The 20,666-nt window shown below is 52.1% G+C and overlaps 1 protein-coding gene and 1 long non-coding RNA gene across 6 annotated transcripts in view; one reads left to right on the top strand and one right to left on the bottom strand.

The window, feature by feature from the left end:
* The window catches only part of LOC309650306, a 394,390-nt gene that overhangs the window by 122,635 nt on the left and 251,089 nt on the right, over positions 1-20,666 (bottom strand). The gene's annotated exons all lie outside the window — the stretch shown is intronic.
* The window catches only part of STX8 (syntaxin 8), a 242,079-nt gene that overhangs the window by 218,608 nt on the left and 2,805 nt on the right, over positions 1-20,666 (top strand). The window contains exon 8 of one of the 5 annotated variants that reach the window (XM_082441464.1): positions 19,588-19,808. The exons of the other annotated variants lie outside the window; for them this stretch is intronic. Coding sequence (XP_082297590.1) covers positions 19,588-19,631 — 44 coding nt within the window. The 3' untranslated portion in view covers positions 19,632-19,808. Of the gene's footprint in view, positions 1-19,587; positions 19,809-20,666 lie in introns of those variants that run through there. 5 annotated transcript variants of the gene reach the window in all.

The following is a 20,666-nucleotide window of genomic DNA, read 5'->3' as shown; positions in this document are numbered from 1 at the left end:
TCACCTCTCTAAGCCCTGGTTTCCTTATCTGCAAAATAGGGATAGTCCCGGTAGGCCTCGCAATAATTTGGCAGGTTCCTGAGACGTCTGTTGCTGTTTTCATTGTAACTGAATTAAATGTTTATATTGATTTGGAGAGAAGGGACATGCACACGGCGTGGAATCTTCCCAACCAGGGATAGGATTATGGCTCTCTTTTTATTCGAATTTTCCTTTTATGTCCCCTCAATATTATGGCATTTTCAAAATATCAATCCTGTCCATTTTTACTGATTTCTTTGTTCTCTGTTTACTAGCTTAGTTATTAACCAGCTTTTTTCATTGTGTTTTCTGCTTGATTGTGACTGCTTCATTAAGAAAGTGTTGGTATCAGTCTGTTTGTTAGCCGGCCTCTTTCCTTTAGTTCATATAGGTTTTCTGTTGGCTGTTTAGTTATTTGCAGGTTAGGTGTTCTCATTTTCTGCAAGTGATAATTTTGTCTCCTTTAGTTCTTGAAGGGAAATCAAGGAATATATGTGGTTAGGCTTTGAATTCACAGTTAAGAGGAGGGTTGACTTGGGCAGTAAAGGGCGACTGTTGACTCTGGGTAGTTCTGGAGCGGGGGGGACAGCAAGGCATCCACGGTAGGCTAGTCTTTTTTTTTTTTTTTTTTTTCCCGCCCGCCCCCCCCCCCCCCCCCCGTACAGCACGGCTTGTGGCATCTTAGTTCCCTGACCAGGGATCGAACCCCGGGCCCTCAGGAATGAGGATGCAGAGTCCTAACCACTGGACTGCCAGGGAAGTCCCACGGTAGGTTAGTCTTGAACCGGGCACCTGGCTGTGGAAGCAGAGAAGATGGTGTGGAAGTTGTGTCGTCGGTATTCTTAGGTCTTTCTGTACTTCTGTACAGTCTTAACCTTATTTCAGACTTTTGACCATGACCACTGGATAGTCAAACCCAGGTTCATGCCCAAGGCCCAACACCCAAGAACCTTGAAGCCTATAAATTGCTTCACCTTTCCAAGCTTCGGGTTCCGTCACCATCAGCATTGTCGTCACGATAATATCGGCTCACAGGGTTGTTACGGGGCTTTGCGTGTTGTACAGAAGACGGTGAGCAGGGTGCCTGGCACACGGTAGACCCTCAGCCGACGCTCCCCGTGGCGACTGCCGCTCCGTCCTCATCAGATCGAGGCAGAGCCAGACTTCCCCTCCGGTCCCCCTTCTCCAGCCCTCGGCCCTCGTCTGAGAAGTCCCTAAACCCGGAGTCCCCTCCCCACCCCACCCGTCCTAACCCCCTCCTGCGGCTGCTGCCCTGCCCTGCCCCTCCCAGGATCTTTCCTCCCTCAGCCTCCCTCTGGCCTCTCACCCTGTAATCATCGCTGCCTCGCCGACCAAGACCATCTTCTGAGCTCCAGGTCCAACTGCTTATTTGGTATCTCAGTTCAACCCACTCTGCAGTGTATCTAGAACCAACCCCACCCCAGTTTTCTCTGTTTCAGTAAATGACACCACTGACCCAGTTATTCAAGTAGAAATCTTGTTTCCTCTCCTTGTGCCACCCCAGCCCCCTTTCTCATCAAGAAGGAAGCCCTGATAATTCTGTTCTAAAGTATATCTCCAACCCCTCCGTCTCCACTGCCGCCACCCCGTTCCCCCTCACCCTATTGCTTGGGTGCTGTGATAGTTCTCTCGAAAAGGACGTGGTGGCTTTACTTGTCCCTGGAGACTGGACCCTCCCTTCCAGTCTCCACACAGTGGTGTAAATGTCTGTGTAACATAAATGACATATCACTGCTCCCTGCTTAAACCCATCAGTGGCTCTCCTATAAAATCCAGCCCCTTGCCGTGACCCCCAAGGCCCTACAGAACTTAGCTCTTGGCTCTCTCACTAAACTCATCTTGACTTCTCTCCTTCTCATTGGCCAGTCTAGCTACTGCGGCTCTCTTTCCACTCTGAAATCGCCGAGTGCTCTGTGCTCACTGCTCCCTCCAACTGGAATGGTCTTTGCCCAATTTTTCTTAAGACTGAATCCATAACTTTCAGGTCACCAGAAGGAGGCGCTCCAGTAAAGCAGTTCTGGTCCTAGCACCTTGTGTGTTTGTTTCCTTAGCACTTATCCATGATTTGTAATTGTCTCATTGTGCGATCATTTGGATCTGTCTCCTCCATTAGCACGTAAGTTCGGCGGCGCGAGGTATCACGTCCATCTTGACCGTTGTTGTATTCCCAGCATCTGCCGTGGTATCCGGTACCGTGTAGGTTCGCGATGGAGCGAGGGTGACGGGCTTCTCCTCTCTTTGCTCAGCCGAGACCCAGTGATGAGCCACGTTAAGTCCTGCCCTCGCTGACCCACACCAGCTCTTCCTTCCCTCCAGAAAGCTCCGCGATTTCTCATTTGAGAAATAGTGGTTAGGGATATTCTCCAGAGTGACAAGGAAGTTAACCAGAAAAGAGTTTGCTCTTCACTCACCTTAAGTCACAAAGACTTTGGTCCTGATTGTACCTGCAGACCCTGAGAATCTGGATTTGAAATGGGGGTGGATGTTAAAAGGTGACTCTGATGAAAACCAATTTTGTTCATGTCTTAGATATCTCACTGATGACCTAAAAAGTCTAATTTCAAAAAGGACAGTAAGCCTTCCAGCCATCTTGCTGGTGACCCAAAATGTTGCAACTAGAAATGTACTCCTTTAGTCAAACTCTGTCCTTTGTTTAAAGTGCATATATCTTTAGCATGAGATATCAGTATATAGTAATTCAAACTTTTGTTCTTTGGGAGATCTTTTGGTTGGGGGAAAAAAACAGAATCACTCACATTATCACAATAATAAATCCAGGTGAGTTTATCATAAGGACCTGGGTTACTATTGTTAGGAAGAAAGGCAGACCGGGGGAGCCTGTATTGCTCCTGATTTCCTAGTGTAGCTCCAGAGAAAAGAACCTGTTTCCCAGCTCAGCTCCATGTGCTGGGCTAAAACGGGTTAGGGGGCTGCTGGCCAGCCGGTGAGTTGGCTGACCTCTCTGTATGCCCATGCCACCGTGGTTTGATGTGTGGGATCATGGGGTATACACAGCTGACTTGGGCCACCCTTCCACCAGAGCTTTGGTCTAAACAGATCCCATTTGAAGGGGCTCTAGGCACACCAGGAAACTTGTCTGGTAAATCCACAATCAAAGAAAAAGTGAATGTTTATCATGCACTTACTGTGTTACAGATACTATTCCCAGGGCATTATATATACTACTCTGAATCTCATTTTACGGGTGAGACCCAGACAGGTGAAGTAGCTTACCCATAATCACACAGATGGGAAGTGGAGTGGCCAGGATTTGAACCCAAGCAGTGTGGCTCTAAAGCCATGGGCTTAACCGTTCCTTCCGTGTCACTGACACCGTGGGTAAATACAAGGAGATAGGACACATAAACGGGGAAGGGTGGGCAAGGCACAATGACCAGGGAGAGGGCACTAAAGGAGGAGGCCTGGTGGTGCAGTGGTTAAGAATCCACCTACCAATGCAGGGGACACGGGTTCAATCACTGGTCCAGGAAGATCCCACATGCCGTGGAGCAACTAAACCCATGCCCCACAACTACTGAGCCCGTGTGCCACAACTACGGAAGCCCGTGCATCTAGAGCCCATGCTCTGCAACAAGAGAAGCCACTGCAACAAGAAGCCCGTGCACTGCAATGAAGACCCAACGCAGCCAAAAATAAATAAATGAAAAATAAATAAATCTATTTTAAAAAAAAAAAAAAAAGAGTAGGCAGAGGGCAGTGGCGGGTCCCAGCGTCATGGGGCCAGGCCTTTGTTGAGGAGTGACAGGGGAGGAGTTCAGCCCAGGACGTCAGAGCTGAGGGAAAGAGGTCCCCCCAGATGCCTGCAGTGAGAGGGGGCTGTACTGACGAAGAGACCCCGGGCATCTGGGTCAACCATTCTGTCCTGATACACTGGAGTAAAGAGGATGTCTGATCACCAGAAGCTGAAGAAATGGACGTTGTAAACCGCCAATTGACCGTAACAGTCAAGTAATGAAGGTTTTGGTGGTTCCTGACCTAGGGACCTTATAGATAAATTGTTGTGCTTTAGAGGACTTTGAACAATATGGATCTCATGCATCAATTTGTTTTTGTTTTCCTTTGGACACTTAACTGGTAGAAGTGATGAACAAAACAAAGCTGTTGTCAGATCCCTTCTAACATGTTGGTCGAGACCTTAACGTCATTCAGTCCAGCGAGCAGGTGTGACACGTCTGAACAGGAAGGCATTTCTGTCCTATAACAAAACCCAGTGAGGCTGAAATGCAAAATGGTAGAGTGGCAAAGTGAGATCAGTTGGCAAGTTTGACAATATTAATGAGAAGAGTTACTCTCTTGCCCGACTTTCTCGTACAAAAGTCTCACGAGCAGCCACTCACGGTCGTTTCCCCAGAGCCATCGTGAGGCCGTGATGATGAGCGTGTGGGTTGTGGTTCATTTACTCTAGCTTTCGGTACCCGAATTCAGCAGGAACAGAAGAACAGCATCTCGTATCCAGAGAACTGTCCAAAGGGACCGCTTGGAGCAGATGGCAGAGGCTGCCAGACGACACACAGGCCGCCTTGAGGTCCAGCCACGTGAACCCCCAGTGGCTCCGTGGTGAGGCTGAGCCGCTGAGGGTCTCCATCGTGAGCTGTGGGATGAATGGGGCCTCGCCAAAGCAGAAAGGCCTCAGGCCAATTACGCAACTAGCCAACAGCCTCTGGCGGCCTCCGCATTTGTTTAGATAAAACTTGAAATCATCGGCGAGCTCTTGAGCCAAAGTCTGTCTCTGTGAGGAGAAAGTCAGACTGTGTAAACCTGCCTAGCGACACGCTGTGTGGCCTCAGGACAAGTTCCGCCACTCCACCCCCAGAGGCAGGAACAGCGTCGTCCTTAGGGAGACCTCTGGCTGTGTGTGGCCCGGTGTGGTCCTCACTGGCGGGAGGAAGGGTCACACGGAGGGTGGCCACCGGAGCCGGACCCAGTGGCCCGGCCGCCTTAATCTCACTGCCTGCCCGGGCCCTGTCCCCAGCCCCACATCAAGCACCCCCACCCCCACCCCCGAACCTGTAGAGGGGACGCTGATTAGCAGAGACTGGAGCTCAGGAGAGAAGGGGGGCTGCTAGCCTCTCTGTTCCAAGAAGATGACCTTTTGGACCCAGAAAGGGTAGCTGGGCTCCAGCTGCCTTTATTCAAGGTGCTCTAGAGTGCTTCCCACGTATCTCGTTTATCCTCATGATGCCCCGAGAGGTAAGTTTGTTTGAGATTTCTACACAGTTATGATTATGCCCATAGATTCGAGTTCCTGACTCCGTGTCATTCTAAACCTGGAGTCTCATCCCCATCTCACTTTTCCTAACATAACTAAACCCTTTGGGGAATGAAATGTCTCAGGCCTGAGCCTAGCCAAAGGGTGATTTTTCCCCCCTCCCTTTTTTTGTTGTTGTTAAGTTTGATTTATTACTTCGCCTTCTAGCCAGGCTCAGTGGATGGTCAGAATATTATAAATAATGTGGATTGAAAAGATCGTGCTGAAATGTTTATTGCATTCTTAGAGCGCAGGGGATGGCGTGGAGAGCGTGGCCGTGGGGAAGGAGCGGCGTGAGGAGGGGGGGAGGGCAAATCTTGTTCCGAGGCCGTGTTGGTGTGTCCATAAAAGACAGCGCTCTGAAGGGAAGGCTCGTATATTGCAGCCCGGCAATCAAGAATGCAGAACTGTTCCAGCGGGTGTAAAGAATATTCCTCAAGAATGCCAGGACCATAAGGAACTAATCATTAGACATCCCCCCCGCATTTCCTCGCCCGCACTTCTCGAAGGGGGCTGCTAACAGAGAGCCACCGTGCTTTATAAGTAGCTCCCCCAGCCTCCTGGCTTTGGGGCACCCTCCAGGATGGGGCAGCTGTGTGTGCCTGAGAAAGTGCCTCCTTTGACTGAATCAGCACCCAGTGCTTGAGCATCTTGAACCTCTGTCCTTCGGGTCCACTAGAAATACAAATGTTATCCAAGGTCAGGACCCCACCCGCACACGGGAAATAAATGTTGCATTGGCCCATTGGCATCCAGTGATCACGCGTGAAGCTGAAATCACACCGGGCTCTTCTTCCTCTCTTGTGCCTTTCCTCAGGCTTCTGCGAGGAAGGAGGAGGGTCGAAGCTCCTTAGCAGCTAACGCCATCTGGGTCAACCTGATTCTAGATAGAAAAGTCTGGCAAACCAGTGAGATGGTTCTTTGAGTTGCTCTCTATTCTGAGCAAGGCCGTCTTTGGGCCACTCCAGGCGTGGTCCCACAGATCTCAGAACATGGCTGTCTCTGTCAAGAGGAAAGGAGGCCGAGTAATACTGGTGTGGGACTGGGGGCAAGTGGGACTGGTGTGTCAAATACATCCCAGGCGGCTGCTCCCCTTCTTCACGGGGCTGTGTGTCGTCAGCTGGGCACCCTGACCCATAATCTCTGCAGTACCCAGAGAAAGCCATGGCTCTTCCTGTGCTGCTAACAGATGATGTTTGATTTTGTGGTGCGGAGAACTGCCAGCGAGCTTTTAATCCTGATCTCTAAGCCAGTGGTCTCAAATGTGAGCGCCGGAAGAATCACGTGCGGGGCTTGTTCACATCCAGCTTCCCGGGCCCCCCACCAGAGACCCGGACTCAGTAGGCGCAAGGTGGGGCCCCTGAAATCGCGTTTCTAACCAGCTCTCGGGTGACACTCCTGCAATGACGCCATGAGTAGCACTGCTCTAAACATAAACGTAGCATTTCCAGCGTTAGGTAGTTTTTGGTAATAACTTTTGCAGGAATATCTACAAATGGCAGCCGAATAAAAGTTCCAGGGAATGAAGGAAATGTGATCTGGGGCTGTTCATTGTGAAACAGAGAGGGTCCACTTGGCTGAAAATTGAGTCTAAATCATCAGTGTTAGAAAGAAACCCATGAGCATCTGGTAAAATCCCAACATTTCACCAAAATGTAACTCTATTCATTTACTTGAAAGATAAGTATAGGATATATTCTCTCCTAGAAGTTTATATTCAGATCACTGACCACTAATGGGCAATATATTGATTTTGAGTTTGGCAGTACCAACTGTACTTACTTTACTTGTACCCCCTTGCAGTTCTTTAGAACCAGTATTTTATAATAGCCTGTTTTATTGAGTTTCTACTCTCATGCATTCATTCACTCATTTCTTTTCAACACACGTTGATCACTTACTATATGCCAAGTACTGTTGTAGCTGCTAAAATGTCCACATTAGCTACCACCAAATAAAAATGCATTTGAAATCCATACTACTGACTCTTAAAATACCAAGCAGTATTTGAATCTAAACAATGAGGTGCTATCCACTCAACCAAAACAAAAATATGTACGTGTCGAGCACATATTAAATGACATCTGTCCTGGGCATCCGTAGATAGCATGCTGGGGACACAGACATGGAAACACAGGATCTGTCCCCTCAAAGCATTTCAGACCATCAGAAAGGTAAACCGTGAACCCAATCAGTTGTTAATTTCCCCAGCTATTAAGTCAATTTCTCTAAGGCACGTGTTCAATATGCAGGAGCCGCCCAGGAAAAGCGGTCCACAGACCTCCTTGGTCGCGGGAGAGATGGTGTCCCTGGGGGAGGAGATGGTTTTAAGCTGAGGCCCAGCACCGGTGTCGGGGTGCCGGCGGCGTAGAAGGCGGCAGAGGGCTCCGAAGCGATGCAGACAGTCCCTGCCAAGGCGCGGAGGTGTGAGAGAGGGCGGCATGTTGAGTGAGAGGCCAGGGTGGGAAAACTGGATCGTTTCTTTGGGAATGTGTCAGAATTCCACTTTTTTATTTTGCTTTGAAATGATTTCTGAAGTATCTGACAGACCATGTTGCGTGCAAGCCAACAAATATTTCAAAGCCAAATCTGACATTTTGAATGGCCTATTCTACTTTTTTTCAGAAGAGTGGAGAAGGAGAAGTTAATGACATCATTTCAGTATTGTCCTCAAACACCTTTTATCATCTGCGCTCACAACACACAACTGAAAGGCAGACACCCTGTGTGTTTGTGGACAGGGTGTGAGAGGCGAACACCTGGCACCGGCTGGAACAGGCTCATGACACTCCGTGGCCATCAGGGTGCCTTCCTGTGACTGCAGTTTTGTGGTCTCTTTAAGCCCCTTACACACTGACCACCTTCAGAGGAAGAAAGAAGGCAAGGACTTCTACCTGGATTCCCGGGCTCCTGGGTTGCCTTATCCTTGGAAGGGCCTCGGGCCGCATGTCGTAGGCCACCCCTGCAGGCCGGTCCTTCAGATCAGCTGGTTCCCGGTCTTTGAGCTCTGCCGCCGTGAATCCTCGGGCCTCAGATACTTCTGTTCATTCTTCTTGCCAGTAGAATCCTTGCTCAACAGTTTTTAGGCTGACCGTATTCTAGAACGTATGGCTGGGGATCTTGATCTTGCCCATTTGTTTGTTTTTTGAGAAGTAGGATCTTTTCTTTATTTTTGGTTGCATTGGGCTTCGTTGCTGGGTGCGGGCTTTCTCTGGTTGCGGTGAGCAGGGGCTACTCTTCGCTGCGGTGCACGGGCTTCTCATTGCAGTGGCTTCTCTTGTTGCAGAGCACGGGCAGTAGTTGCCACAACTACTAGTAGTCTTAGTAGTTGTGGCACGTGGGCTCAGTAGTTGTGGCTCGCGGGCTCTAGAGCACAGGCTCAGTAGTTGTGGCTCACGGGCTTAGTTGCTCTGCAGCATGTGGGATCTTCCCGGACCAGGGCTCGAACCCGTGTCCCCTGCTTTGGCAGGCAGGTTCTTAACTACTGCACCACCAAGGAAGTCCCGCCCATTTTTGTTTTTGTTTTTTCTTTCTTCAGTCGGCTCATTGGTGACCTCATTGACCCTGGGCACCTGTCAGAGCTGCATAGGGGCTTGGAGGGCACCAGTGTGCACCCCACGTGTTCACGTAGGAACCCATGCTTTCCTGCCTCACTGACAGTTGGCACTACTGAGATGGCCCCTTCCATCTGTGAAGGTCAAGTTTTACGGATCCTCAGACGATACACTGTTCTTAGAAGGATGTCTTGGTCGTGAAGAATGTTAGAGAACAGTCGTGGGTGGAGGGGCCGTCGTTGCGGGGTTCCCCAAGACGGCGGGAAGGGCACCTTCACTCCACAGAGTGAAGAGTCCTGTGGTGAGACCGTGCCTTGGGTGTGTGAGCTCTGCATCCTGACCGGTCCTGGGTATTTCCTACATTGAACTGCAAGCCCGCGGCTGCTTTGGGGAAGAGGCCCTTTTCCATGACCCAGTGCAGAGTGGCTTCCAAGTCTTTGTGGTCCTTACCCCACCCCTCTTGGCGATGCCCGTGGGCTCACACCTCTCCTTCTACTAAGGGGAAGCTAGCAGCTGACCAGGGTGCTGGATAGTTTTCACTCCATCCCTGCAGCCAAGCATCTCACTGCAGCGATAATTCATTAATTTCACGTCCCAAAGCTGAAAGAGGAGCCCATTGGGGCACTCTGGGTAGAAATCGCACATCCCTTCTGATAGAGCAAATATGAGCTGCATTTTATTGAAGAGCTCTTAATCTATTATTTGTTAATAAGTGTATCTTTATGTTTGTGCATATAGGGCATACACGCTGTTGGAGAATTTTGCATGAGCGTAAATTTCAAAATCTGTTTTCCTGGTAGATTCTCTGAAGAGTGACATAGAGAAGATTTTCAAGAACAGTGTGGGAGCCGTATCTGGGTCTCCCTTAGTGGTCATGCCTGAGGGCAGGTGGCTGGCCACATACCCCTCAGAGGCCCCTTTCTCCTGCGTGTTGGTGGCGTGCATTGGTGGGGGGGATGTGGGCAGCACCGGAGGCTTCAGGCGTCACGGACGGGGCAGGTCAGAGTGCCTCCTATCCGAAGGTTGAGGACCGTGAGTGCCACGTTTGTAGCAAAGCCAGTCTCCAGTAGGTGACAACAGCAGCCAGCGTCAGTTGAGAACATGCCGTGGGCCAGGTCGCGTGCTCAGCACTAAGCGTTTTTACCTTGTTGCGTCTCCATGACAACTCGGGGAGCTCAGGGTTAGCATTCTTCTGATTCCAGGCTCAGAGAATTGGGTTCCTTCCCCAAGTGACAGAGCTGCGATTTGAACGCAAGCCATCTGGCGTCTCTGCCCACGTGCGGCTCTGGCTGTTATATTCTGTGGCCTCCCAAGGAGGGAAAGCATGTGTTCATGCACACGCATGTACACACACGTCTTCCGTCCCTTAGCTGCACCACTGGGAAGTGACACACACAGTGCTGGGGGGTAGTGGAACAGAGAGCTTACGATCACTTAACGGTGATCACTTGAAAGCAGGGGTGACCGTCAGATCACAGTAGGGCTCGTTTTTCTGCCTCGATGTTGGGGACAGGCTTCACAGCCAAACTGAGGAACCAGGACATATGTTCTGGTTCTCTGGTAAAAGACTCGGCTCTTCAAGCGAAAGGACCACGTCTGGCTGCTCTCCTCAGCCCTTATTTTTCTTTTCTGCCACAGCTCTTAGCAGTCATCTTCCTTCTGCCCTCCCCACTGTGGCTCTTGGTTATATATAGTCCCTGTCACCTTGGGGGCCAAAGGAATGCTGAGACTAGGCAGGGGGCCGATACGGCCTCCAAGACACAGAGTGACTCTCCAGCCAAAGCACCAGGAACACTGCTAGCCATCCCCACGTCAGCTGAGATGGATTTAACCAGCTCCTCCCAAACCCCAAACTCTGGGTAACATCCTGTGTCTACTCTGTCGTCCGATTCCTACCACCACCCCCTGGCTTCCTCTCGACTTCAGCCCCCAGCCGGTGGCCAGCGCTCTGGAAAGTGAGAGGGCCCCTGGTCAAGGCAGCAGCCCTCTGTTTAAGAAGCACACTTTCCACTGGGGCGTGGAGTTGTCAAAACCGGCCCCTCGAGGACGTGTGGCCACCCAGGCAGCAGTGCGCTGCCTCGTCACCCGGACCACACTTCCCCGCAGACCAAGCAGTGACAGAGCACGCTGGCCAGGGTCCCCCTGCCCTGGCAAGTCCTTCCTCTCCAGCTCGCCTTTTCTACACTCCACCATAAGTCCCCTTTCTGTTTCCACTTGTCATTACATCACCCTTCATTCCAGCAAACTCTCGTCATGTGTTATTTCTAAGCTTACATATTATTAACATTCAAGGATGGCAGTTTCCTGATGCCATGTAGGAAGGCACCTTAATCTCACCCGCAATATGTTTCCAGATCCCACCGTGGGATGGCCGGTTTCTGGAAAGTATTAGTACCCCCTCCCCCATGTGCTCCTGGAAGCTGAGGGAGAGGAGAGTATGCCTTTGAGCTCCCCCTTGGCCTGTACAGTAGGAAGGGATGGGGCTGTGTTCCTCTTTATAGCACTTAACCCCTTCTAGCTCTGGGGTTTTGTCTGTCTTCACCTGCTGCGCCCCCGACACACACACACACACACACACACACACACACACACACACACACTCTCTCTCTCTCTCACACACACACACACACACACACACAAATAGCAACTCAATGAAGGCAGGAATTTCTGTTTTGTTCATTGCTGTATCCCCAGTGCCTGGTACCCTGCACATGTTCTATCAATGTTTGTTAAATAAATCAGAAGCCAAGAGAGAACCCAGAGGACATCGGCATTGTTTCTGCTTTCCTAACCACACTGGGAGTAGGGACCATCTGTTTCATTTGCGGATTAAACATTGATAGAGCGGCTCCATGTGTAATGTGTATAAAGGATACACGTGCCCAGCAACACTAATGGTGGCACAGGTGGCTCTTGTTAGGACTGTGGTGGCAGGAACAATGTGTGCTCGCCTGGGACCTGCTGGATCCAGACGGCCCATGGGCCCTACACGGTGTGTCTGGGGAGGAGGGGTCCCCAAGGGGGAGGCTCTGAACACCCAGTTCACCCCATCCACGGTGTTCTTTTAGCCTTGTTTACGGCGGGGGCTCTCCTGCCCTGACCTTGGCTCTAAATACCTCTTGCCCGAGAACTTGAGGACAGCTTTTCTTCACTTTGATTCCTCAGGACATCTCTAGCAAATCAGAGAATACTTGCAAGATAATAGGATATGGGACTGTGAAAGAGAAGAGTTTGGTCTTTGAGAAGGTCTCTTAATGGTGACCGCTGTTTCAAGTGGGACCTCGGCCCATTCAGAGTAAGGTGCTAGATGCAGCCCAAGATGGTAGGCTCCCAGGAGCCTATGCCTTTGCACCGTCCTTTCAGCGCTCAACCAGTAAGGCGAAATTGTTCTCGTGTGACTCTGATACTTTTACAAGTAATTAGAGATGAATAGTTGTTTTTGCTGATGGTGTCTTTACTGAAAGATCTTGGTTACAAATAAGAGGAAATAACTCTGACTCGTTCAGGTTGGAGAACATGTAATTTATTTGAATGACGTTGGGTTACTTGCAAGAATCTAAGGGATGATGGGGCCAACCAAGTCTCAGGAAGAGTCGGAAGATGGGCAGGTCTGGGACCTTCCAGCCGGAGTTGGTAGAGTACCCCTCTGGAGCGTCCCCTTGACTGTGGCTGAACCCCAACTCTGTCCAAAATCACAAAATTCCTGGAGAAGAAAGCCTGGTTCGCTTCCCTGGCTCCACTGCTAGACCCACCAGCTGTGTCCATAGGAGCAAGTTGAACAGACATGGCCACTGCTTCCTCCCCTGCCAATAATACGTTCCTTTGAGGTCTGAGACTCAGACACTCAGTTCAGATCTACCAGCAAGTCGCCTTTGCATCTTGGTCAAATGAATTGCTTTAAACAAAACACGGCAGATGGGTAAGCATTTGATGTATTGAGAAAGCGTTCTTCTGACGGCCGTCCCTCCCTGCCTTTCTCTACCTGAGTTAGAACTTCAGCAGCAGCGCCTTCCTGCCGCCTTGCCCGTTGTCCCTAATTGATGCCAGGTGATGGTTCCCAGTCCATAGGGCCCAAACGAAGGGGTTTGCAATGGTGAATCCATAGCCTGACTGGAGCCATCCAGAAATCTTCTGATACTTCATCAAGAGGGAATTGTCAAAACAAGGTATCCATAACCGAGCTCCTGACTGTCTTTTCAGAGACGCTTGAATTTCTGCCAGACTCTAGCCAGGTTCACAGTCCCAGGGGTAACAGCGCAGCACAGTGAGAGGGGGTATTGCTTAGCAAATGTTGATGCACCAGAGAATTGGCATTAAATTATTGACTTGACAACTCATAATAAGCTGCTTTGGATTGCTGATATGAAGGATTATCTATTTACAGTTGAATCCTGTTGTTGAATTATGGCAATTGCCGGGCTGAACTTATTTCAGGGACGGGAAATGAATAACACTTTAAGAACAAAGATGGGGCCTAGAAACTAGCCAGCACTTTCTGTGCAGGAAGCAACAGTAATGGCTGAGTTTTTACACACTCCCTCCAGGGAACGGTGTCTTCTGCGGGGGTTTTTAGTTTTGTTTTGGGGAGGCAGGGATGGGTCGATTTTCTGCCTTTCTCATGAGACCGGGAGACCCGTAAAGAGATGACGTGTATCTTTGCCCTGTCGGACCTGACCCGCAGTAAGGACTCAGTAGATTGTGTTGAGTTTGGCTCTGGTGTGGGTAAATCTAAGTTGCTTGGGCAGTGCCCTCGGCCAGGGCACTTGACCAGCAAGTCTGACCCCTCCATTGGGACCTGATTTGCCCCGGGCCAGTGGGATGAGCTCTCAGGTCCTCACGCTGGGTCTCCGTGAGCCGAGTGTCAGCCTCATTGCTCCCATGGCTGTGACAGGGCCACCTGACGCCCAGCAAGGCCCTCATTCCTGGAGCCCAGACCCCAGGAGCCCGCCTTTCGCCAGGCCTCCATCCGGCTCCTCTGCCCTGTCTCTTGCAGTCCTAATTCCTTTTAATTTCCTGTTTCTAGGCAAGTCCTTTTTCCCTCCTCCCCACCCCTCCTCTCGGGTCACCCTCCCTGCTTCCTGCTGAGAACTGCGCTGCCTCTGGCCCCCAGATGTGTCTCTGCACCGCTCTCCTCTCCCCAGTCAGCTCCCTACTCTCCAGAGTTGCTTCTTGTCGAGTTTTTCTATTTACACAAAGCAGGACCTCCTGTCCGCATTGAAATGGGGTGCCCACCCAGGACCTGGGGTGAGCGCTCCCCACGGGGCCTGGGCCTTCAGAGGACAGGGGTGAGATGCCAGCGTCAGGAGGGTGCCTCTCCCCTTCCCACGTCACCTCAGCACAAATCCAGCCCAGACACACTCAGGGGCACCAGGTTCATCCCTCCAAAGACTCATTTCGGAGAAGACCCCAGCTCTCACCCTCAGGAAGCTGGCACTTTCCAGAGTGGAGCCAGTGTCAGCACCCGTGTGTGCCAGGCCCTTGGCCGGGGAACGTCACGTAACCCTCCCGCAGCCTGGGGACACGTGTGTCGGCCCTGTGGGCGTGGAACACAGAGGCACTGAGCAGCCAGCTCGCACAGGCCAGCAAGGGGCCGGGCTGGGGTCGGCAAGTCCTCCCCGTGCCCTGCGCTGTGTGCCTAGGCTGTGACCTTGTCGAAAGGCAGAGACACAAACGCCGTCACAGACACGTTCCGTTGGCGTGACATAAAGCCGCGGGAAAGTTAAGATCTGTGTAATTCCAGTTTTCTTTGTTTTCGGTCAGAACCAGAACATAGGCACATCCTAGGCATGTTCTTTGCCTTCTGATGTATTTCTCTGAGGGGTTGTGCCGTCACTGCTGGGTCCCAAGCCCTGGCCTTCCCGCTCACGCGGCAGGACCTCCGAGGGCCCGCGGGTTGCCTCCGCCCAGCCTGATGCTGCATCCCCGCCGGTCCTGCAGCTGCTCCCGCCCTCACGGGCTCTCATTCGCCTCTGAGCCCCGACTTTCTCACCCAGAAACTGGGGGAAATCGTTGTTCTGCCAGCTCATTGCCCGATGGTGAGAATAATATGGGGATCTGAGGACTCTGAAACTTTCAGAGCACGTGTGCCCTGTGGCAGAACGGGAGCTCTGACTTCTGTACTTCTTGCCATGCTGTCATTTTCATCGTCATTATCATCATTTGTGCCATCGCAGCTAGAGTGCCCAGGCTCCCCGGCCCCCGAGTCCCGCTCCGCCCATCCCGCCGCATGGCAGGATGTGTCCCGATGCCAGGCACATCTTTGGAGCTCCCTTGGGCCCCCTGCACACCCTCTAGGTCCCCCTTTGGGTATGCTTTCACCGTCTCCCTCTGCTGCCGGCAGCCCCGTCCTCAGCGCACACCCTTGCCCTGCCCTTCCTCAAAGGCCTTTCACATTTCACTTTCCCATGGCTTCTCTCGCCTGGTGCCCACAGCCAGTGTTTCGCCCGGCACAGCTGCCCTTCCTGTGGCTAATAACCGACACAGATGCTGCCAGATACTCGCGTCCCACCTTGCCTGGATGCCCGTCATCGCCCCCGGGCCTCGGCTAGAACTGGGCTGGTTCTCAACTAAATGCCACCCAGGCATTCCCCTGTTTCTGCTTCTCTTCTGGAACGAATGGCATTTAATTTCTGTTGTTAAGCCAGGAGGCCGGCTTGCTCGTCTGACGCACACAAGGCCGTGGGCCGTGGGTTATGCAAGGAGCCAAGATCACTGTAATCACAGCCGCCATTTATGGAGTGCCAGTTACGATCTAGAGGTTTTATATACTTCATTTTATTGAATCCTCGCAACAAGCTTAGGAAGCTGATATTTTTAGGCTTGTTCTACAGATGGTGGAACCGAACTCAGAGTTAAGGAACTTTCCCGACGTTTCATAGCCAGAAGGTGGACATGTTTGAAGTCAGGTTTCCCTGAGTCCCCAAACCAGTGCCCCTTCCGCCACATCAGACCGCACGGTGCCTGCTTTTGGAGATCCTATGACCTAAGGAAAGAAGCGTGAATAAGTAAGATACGAATTGAAAGATGGAGGCCATTCATTGGAGAGCAGTGGCCCGGCTGTGAGCACCTCTCTGACCCCAGGGAGGCGAGGTCTCTGTGGGAGGCGAGGTCTCTGTGGGAGGTGAGGTCTCTGTGGGTGGAGAGGTCTCTGTGGGAGGCGAGGTCTCTGGGGGTGGAGAGGTCTCTGTGGGTGGAGAGGTCTCTGTGGGTGGAGAGGTCTCTGGAGGAAGTGGACTCCGCCCTGGGGTGGGGTGAGAAAGGGATGAGGGTGCAAGCAGAGGGGGCAGGAGGGTGAGGAGGATGGATGGAAGGTCTGTTGAGGGGATGGGGGAGCCTGCTGGAGCCGCAGAGGAAGGTTTACCCACCGGCAGAGAAAGGAGAGCCTGGCGGGATGGGTTGAGTGCCAGATAAGAAAAGAACCAGACTCAGCAAATCAGAGATGACTGTTGCACAGTGTTTTGATGAAAGCACAGTTTGGGGAAAATTCAAATGTGGAACTGTGGTGTGAAATAGATAGATTCACGAGCAGGGAGAGAACAGAGGCTGGTCTCCGCACTGTGCCTGTGCAAACCCAGGCCCCCAGCCCAGCCGAGTCGCCAGGTGGGCTGGAGGAAGGCGGCTCGTGCCCGCGCCCCACGGCCGACTAGACGCAAACACAGCTCCCGAGTGGGCAGGTGTGGGCCGAGGGGTGAGCTCAAGGGGAACTGCCATTCTTCAGCCCTTCAATCTGAAAATCAGAATGTCAATATGTTCACCGTCTCTGCACGGCCTCTACTCTTTTCTTAGCTTATTTGCCTAGTAACGGGATTAAAGGGAACATTTACATGAACTTTTGAAAACCAATATTCCAGTTTTGTCTTTTCTTCTGCTATTCCCCCCCTCAACTCAGGAGCCTGCTGCAAAAAACTCTGTTTGATCAGTGAGAACCCACTGGTTAATACGTAAGCAAATGTCACCTATTGATGGGCACAACTGGGGGAAAAACAGCTCCAGGAGTCTTTCATAAGTGTCCTCTGTGGATCTTTAGAGGCTGCGTGAGAGCTGTTTGTGGGCCCTTATCCTTCCAGCGCGAAGAACAAAGCAGACAACAGGAGAATATACAGTTTGGTTCCGAACAGCCAACCACAGCTGGCAGCCAGTACGGCTTTCCTTGTGATGAGCAAAAACCAGACAAAAAGGCTTCGATAAAACTGGCCTTTGTATCCCCCTCCCTCCTGCCACCTCGCCCCTCCATCCCCCCTGCTCTCCTCTCCCTCCCTCCCTCCCCCTCCCCCTCCCTCCCTCCTCCTCCCCCTCCCCCTCCCTCCCTCCTCCTCTCCCTCCCCCACTCCTCTCCCCTCCCTCCCCCACTCCTCTCCCCTCCCTCCCCCTGCTCTCCCCTCCCTCCCCCCTGCTCTCCTCTCCCTCCCCCTGCTCTCCCCTCCATCCCCCCTGCTCTCCTCTCCCTCCCTCCCTCCTCCTCCCCTCCCTCCCTCCTCCTCCCCTCCCTCCCCCACTCCTCTCCCCTCCCTCCCCCTGCTCTCCCCTCCCTCCCCCTGCTCTCCCCTCCCTCCCTCCCTCCTCCTCCCCTCCCTCCCTCCTCCTCTCCCTCCCTCCTCCCTCCCCCACTCCTCTCCCTCCCTCCCCCACTCCTCTCCCCTCCATCCCCCTTCCTCTCCCCTCCATCCCCCACTCCTCTCCCCTCCCTCCCCCTGCTCTCCCCTCCCTCCCCCCTGCTCTCCCACCATGCTGATCGCTGAAGTTTTCCTGCAGTGTTCTAAGGGGCCACCTGGCCAATACAGAGGCCTGCTCCCACCCTCTAAAGACAAGGCAGACCCCATACCCCCCCTCCCCCCCTCCTCCTCATCAGCGAGCACTAGGAGCCGTTACCCACGCCCCGCTGTGGCAGCCGTGTTGGCGTCACAGCCTCACTAATTTGCTGGTTTCCAGTGTTTCACTGGAAAAAATATGGACCATGAATCCCGATGAACAATCTTCAGCAAACACAACACTGTCCCTGAGAGACCGTGTTTCACATCCTTTCCCCGTTTGCAAAGGAGTTTTTCTTACATCTTTTGGTAATTGCCATGAGCTGGACTTGTAAATGTTATAAGTGGTTGAGTAATACTCATCTGGTAAACTGACCAAAGGAAACGGACGGTTTTTTTCCACTCTTGGAACTCTGGCATCCCAGGCCTGCCCCTGAAAGGGGCACTTGGGGATTGGAAGGGAAAATCTGCCCTGCCAGGTGCCAGCAGGCCCCGCGCAGAGCTGAGTGACGTGTGCAGGAAGGCTGCCGGCCTCCGCAGCCTCGCCCAGGTGTTTGTGTGCTGGGTTTGGGGGCAGAGAGCATTCATTGTTTCAGAAGTTGGTAGGTTCCCAGAAGTTCCACTGTCTTTCCTGGGTCTGAAATGTCCAACATTTCCTTAGCCGGGGGGGATTGGGGGGGGCGGATGACTAGACCCCCTGAGGTTTAAGCCCTACTCTGAGGCAAGAGAAAGAAGTTCTCTCTGTCACACGTGACGGAATGCTTTGCCTGTTCTTCCTGTGGCCAGTGGCCATCGGTGGCTTGGTCTCCCTCATCCTCTAAGCTGGAACCACCTTCCTATATCTGAAGTGTTGGGGGCTCTTCCCTGCCTCTGTCTTTAAGGAATAGCAACCCCTCTGTGTTTTGCGTGGTGGTGGTGTGGTGGATTTTCTGATGATGCCTTTTGGTGATACTTACTGAAGTATCTGTAGATGAAACGTGTGTGGGAGTTGCTTCCAAAAAATACACCAGGGACAGGGAGCAGGCGAGGGTACAGATGAAACCAGATCGGCCACGAACCAACCCCGTTAAAGCTGAGTGGTGAGAGTTCATCATAGTTCCTCAGACTCTCCCGTCTGCTCTTGTATTTGTTTCAATTTTCCCACTATAAAAAGTTGCCCAAAGGAAGAAGGAAAGAAATGGGAAAAGGAAAAATAAAGAAGAAACTCTTTATCTCAGTTTTCCAGCCCAAAGACACCTGGGCCTCTCTCTCTGTGATAAACCCCACGCTGTGTAGGGAATCAGGATCCCCCCGAGACGGGCCCCAGGGGTAAGAAAGGGTAAGAGCGTGGCCCGAGGGGTCCGTCCCACCTGGATTCCAATCCCAGCTCTTCCTCTCACCAGCTGTGGGGCGTTAGGTAAGAGAGCTTTCTAGAACCTCAGCTTCCTCATAAAAAAACAGAGGCAAGAATTACCTGTTGCAGAGACTCGAGCAAGGCAACCCGGCCCGCTTTGAATAGTCTCCGCACGCCGTGGCTTAGCTCTCCCTGGCCTTGGAAAGACCCTTGCTTTCTCTTTCTGAAGCATCCCTCAGAGGGGAGAGACTCCATTCAAGGAAGGTGCCAGAGCTGTGTTCACATTCCAGAAGAGCCCAAGTTCTTAAAGAGAAAGCATTGCAGTGATAAGGTATGGAAACATCTACTCTTTGACCCAGAAGAATCCACAAGGCTGCAGTTGGCTTTGGCTTATCCCTGTCACCTGCCTCCTCAGAATGACTTCCTCAGTTGACCCTGGGCGCACCCCAGTTTACTTAAGCCTGCTGGAAACCTCCTACCCAGAGGACCCCTGTTTGCTCTGAAAGGGTTTGAAATGTCAGTCTTATTTGTCGTTGATCTCAAAGTCCCACTTTACATCTTTGGACAAGAAACCAGTTTATCACATAGTATCAAGTTACGGTCTCTGGTGTCAGCAGGTGAAGTGCGTTTCATTTTTCACAGGTCTTGTGGACCCCATCGTACCTTTCCTGTGGCACCATTTGTAGGACTCACAGTGTCTGTGGTAGAATAATCAGCGGCTGAAAGAGAGATCAGCGTATTGACGATGGTTCCGATAGGCCTCCACCCTCTCTCTGCCCACGCCGCGCTGTGAACCGTCTCCGAAGCCCGGGAGCTTCTCCCCGTCCCCCTGGGGTCTCTGCAGGGTTTGTAATTGGGATTGACCATCTTTTGAAGTTTCTCTTGGACCCCTCGACGCATTTTCCTAGCTCCCCTCTCCCTGTTGCCTGCCTCTTCTGTATTCTTCCCGTGGGTTCCTCATGTTCCTTCCAGATACTCAATGCATTTATTCGTTTATAGCAAAAACAATGTCTCGTGCCTCTTTCGTGTGCCAGGCTCTGCTCCAGGCACAGGGGACGTGGTGGTGAACACAGTCCTTGCCGTAGACGCTCACGTGCCAGCGGCGGATGCAGATAGTAACTGACTGAGGACCCAAATCGTGGTTTAAGAAGGGTCACTGCAGACACAGAAGGGACACGGTCCATTGCAGGTCACGAAGGAGTTCCTGGACGATGGGAAACTGATGCTGAGTTTTGGAGGATGAACAGGGATTAGACTAAGAGGGGCAGGAAAGACAGCACAGGTCCAGGCCGGGAGGCAGGAGGGTGCAGGGCACGTTGGAGGAACCGAAGTCAGGATGGCCCGAGCGCTGGACACCGTGTGGCTTCAGGGGTAGCAGGGGGGCAGATGACGCAGGGCCTTCAAATGCCATGAGGAGCGGGGATTTTAAGCCGTTGGACAGTTTTGAGCCAGGAAGCAACCTGATCTGATGTCCATTCCAGCTCAATTGCGGGGAAAGGACTGGGTAAAGGGAGCGGCTGGTCAGTGCTTACAGTGACCCAAGCGGGAGACGGTGGTGACTGTGACGCCTGAGGCTGCTTCCGTCGGACCGCAGGCTCCATGCGTAGAAACTCAAACCCGATGTATGGTTTCTCCTTCCCAGCCAGTTACTGCTCTTGATTTCTTTGTCCTGCTTTTCTCATAATCTCCCTGATTTGAAAATTCAGGGCCACTCATATGGG

Source organism: Balaenoptera physalus (assembly GCF_965194825.1).
Source record: "Balaenoptera physalus genome assembly, chromosome: 20".
NCBI classification, from domain to species: domain Eukaryota; kingdom Metazoa; phylum Chordata; class Mammalia; order Artiodactyla; family Balaenopteridae; genus Balaenoptera; species Balaenoptera physalus.
This window is presented reverse-complemented; position numbering and strand designations above follow the sequence as displayed.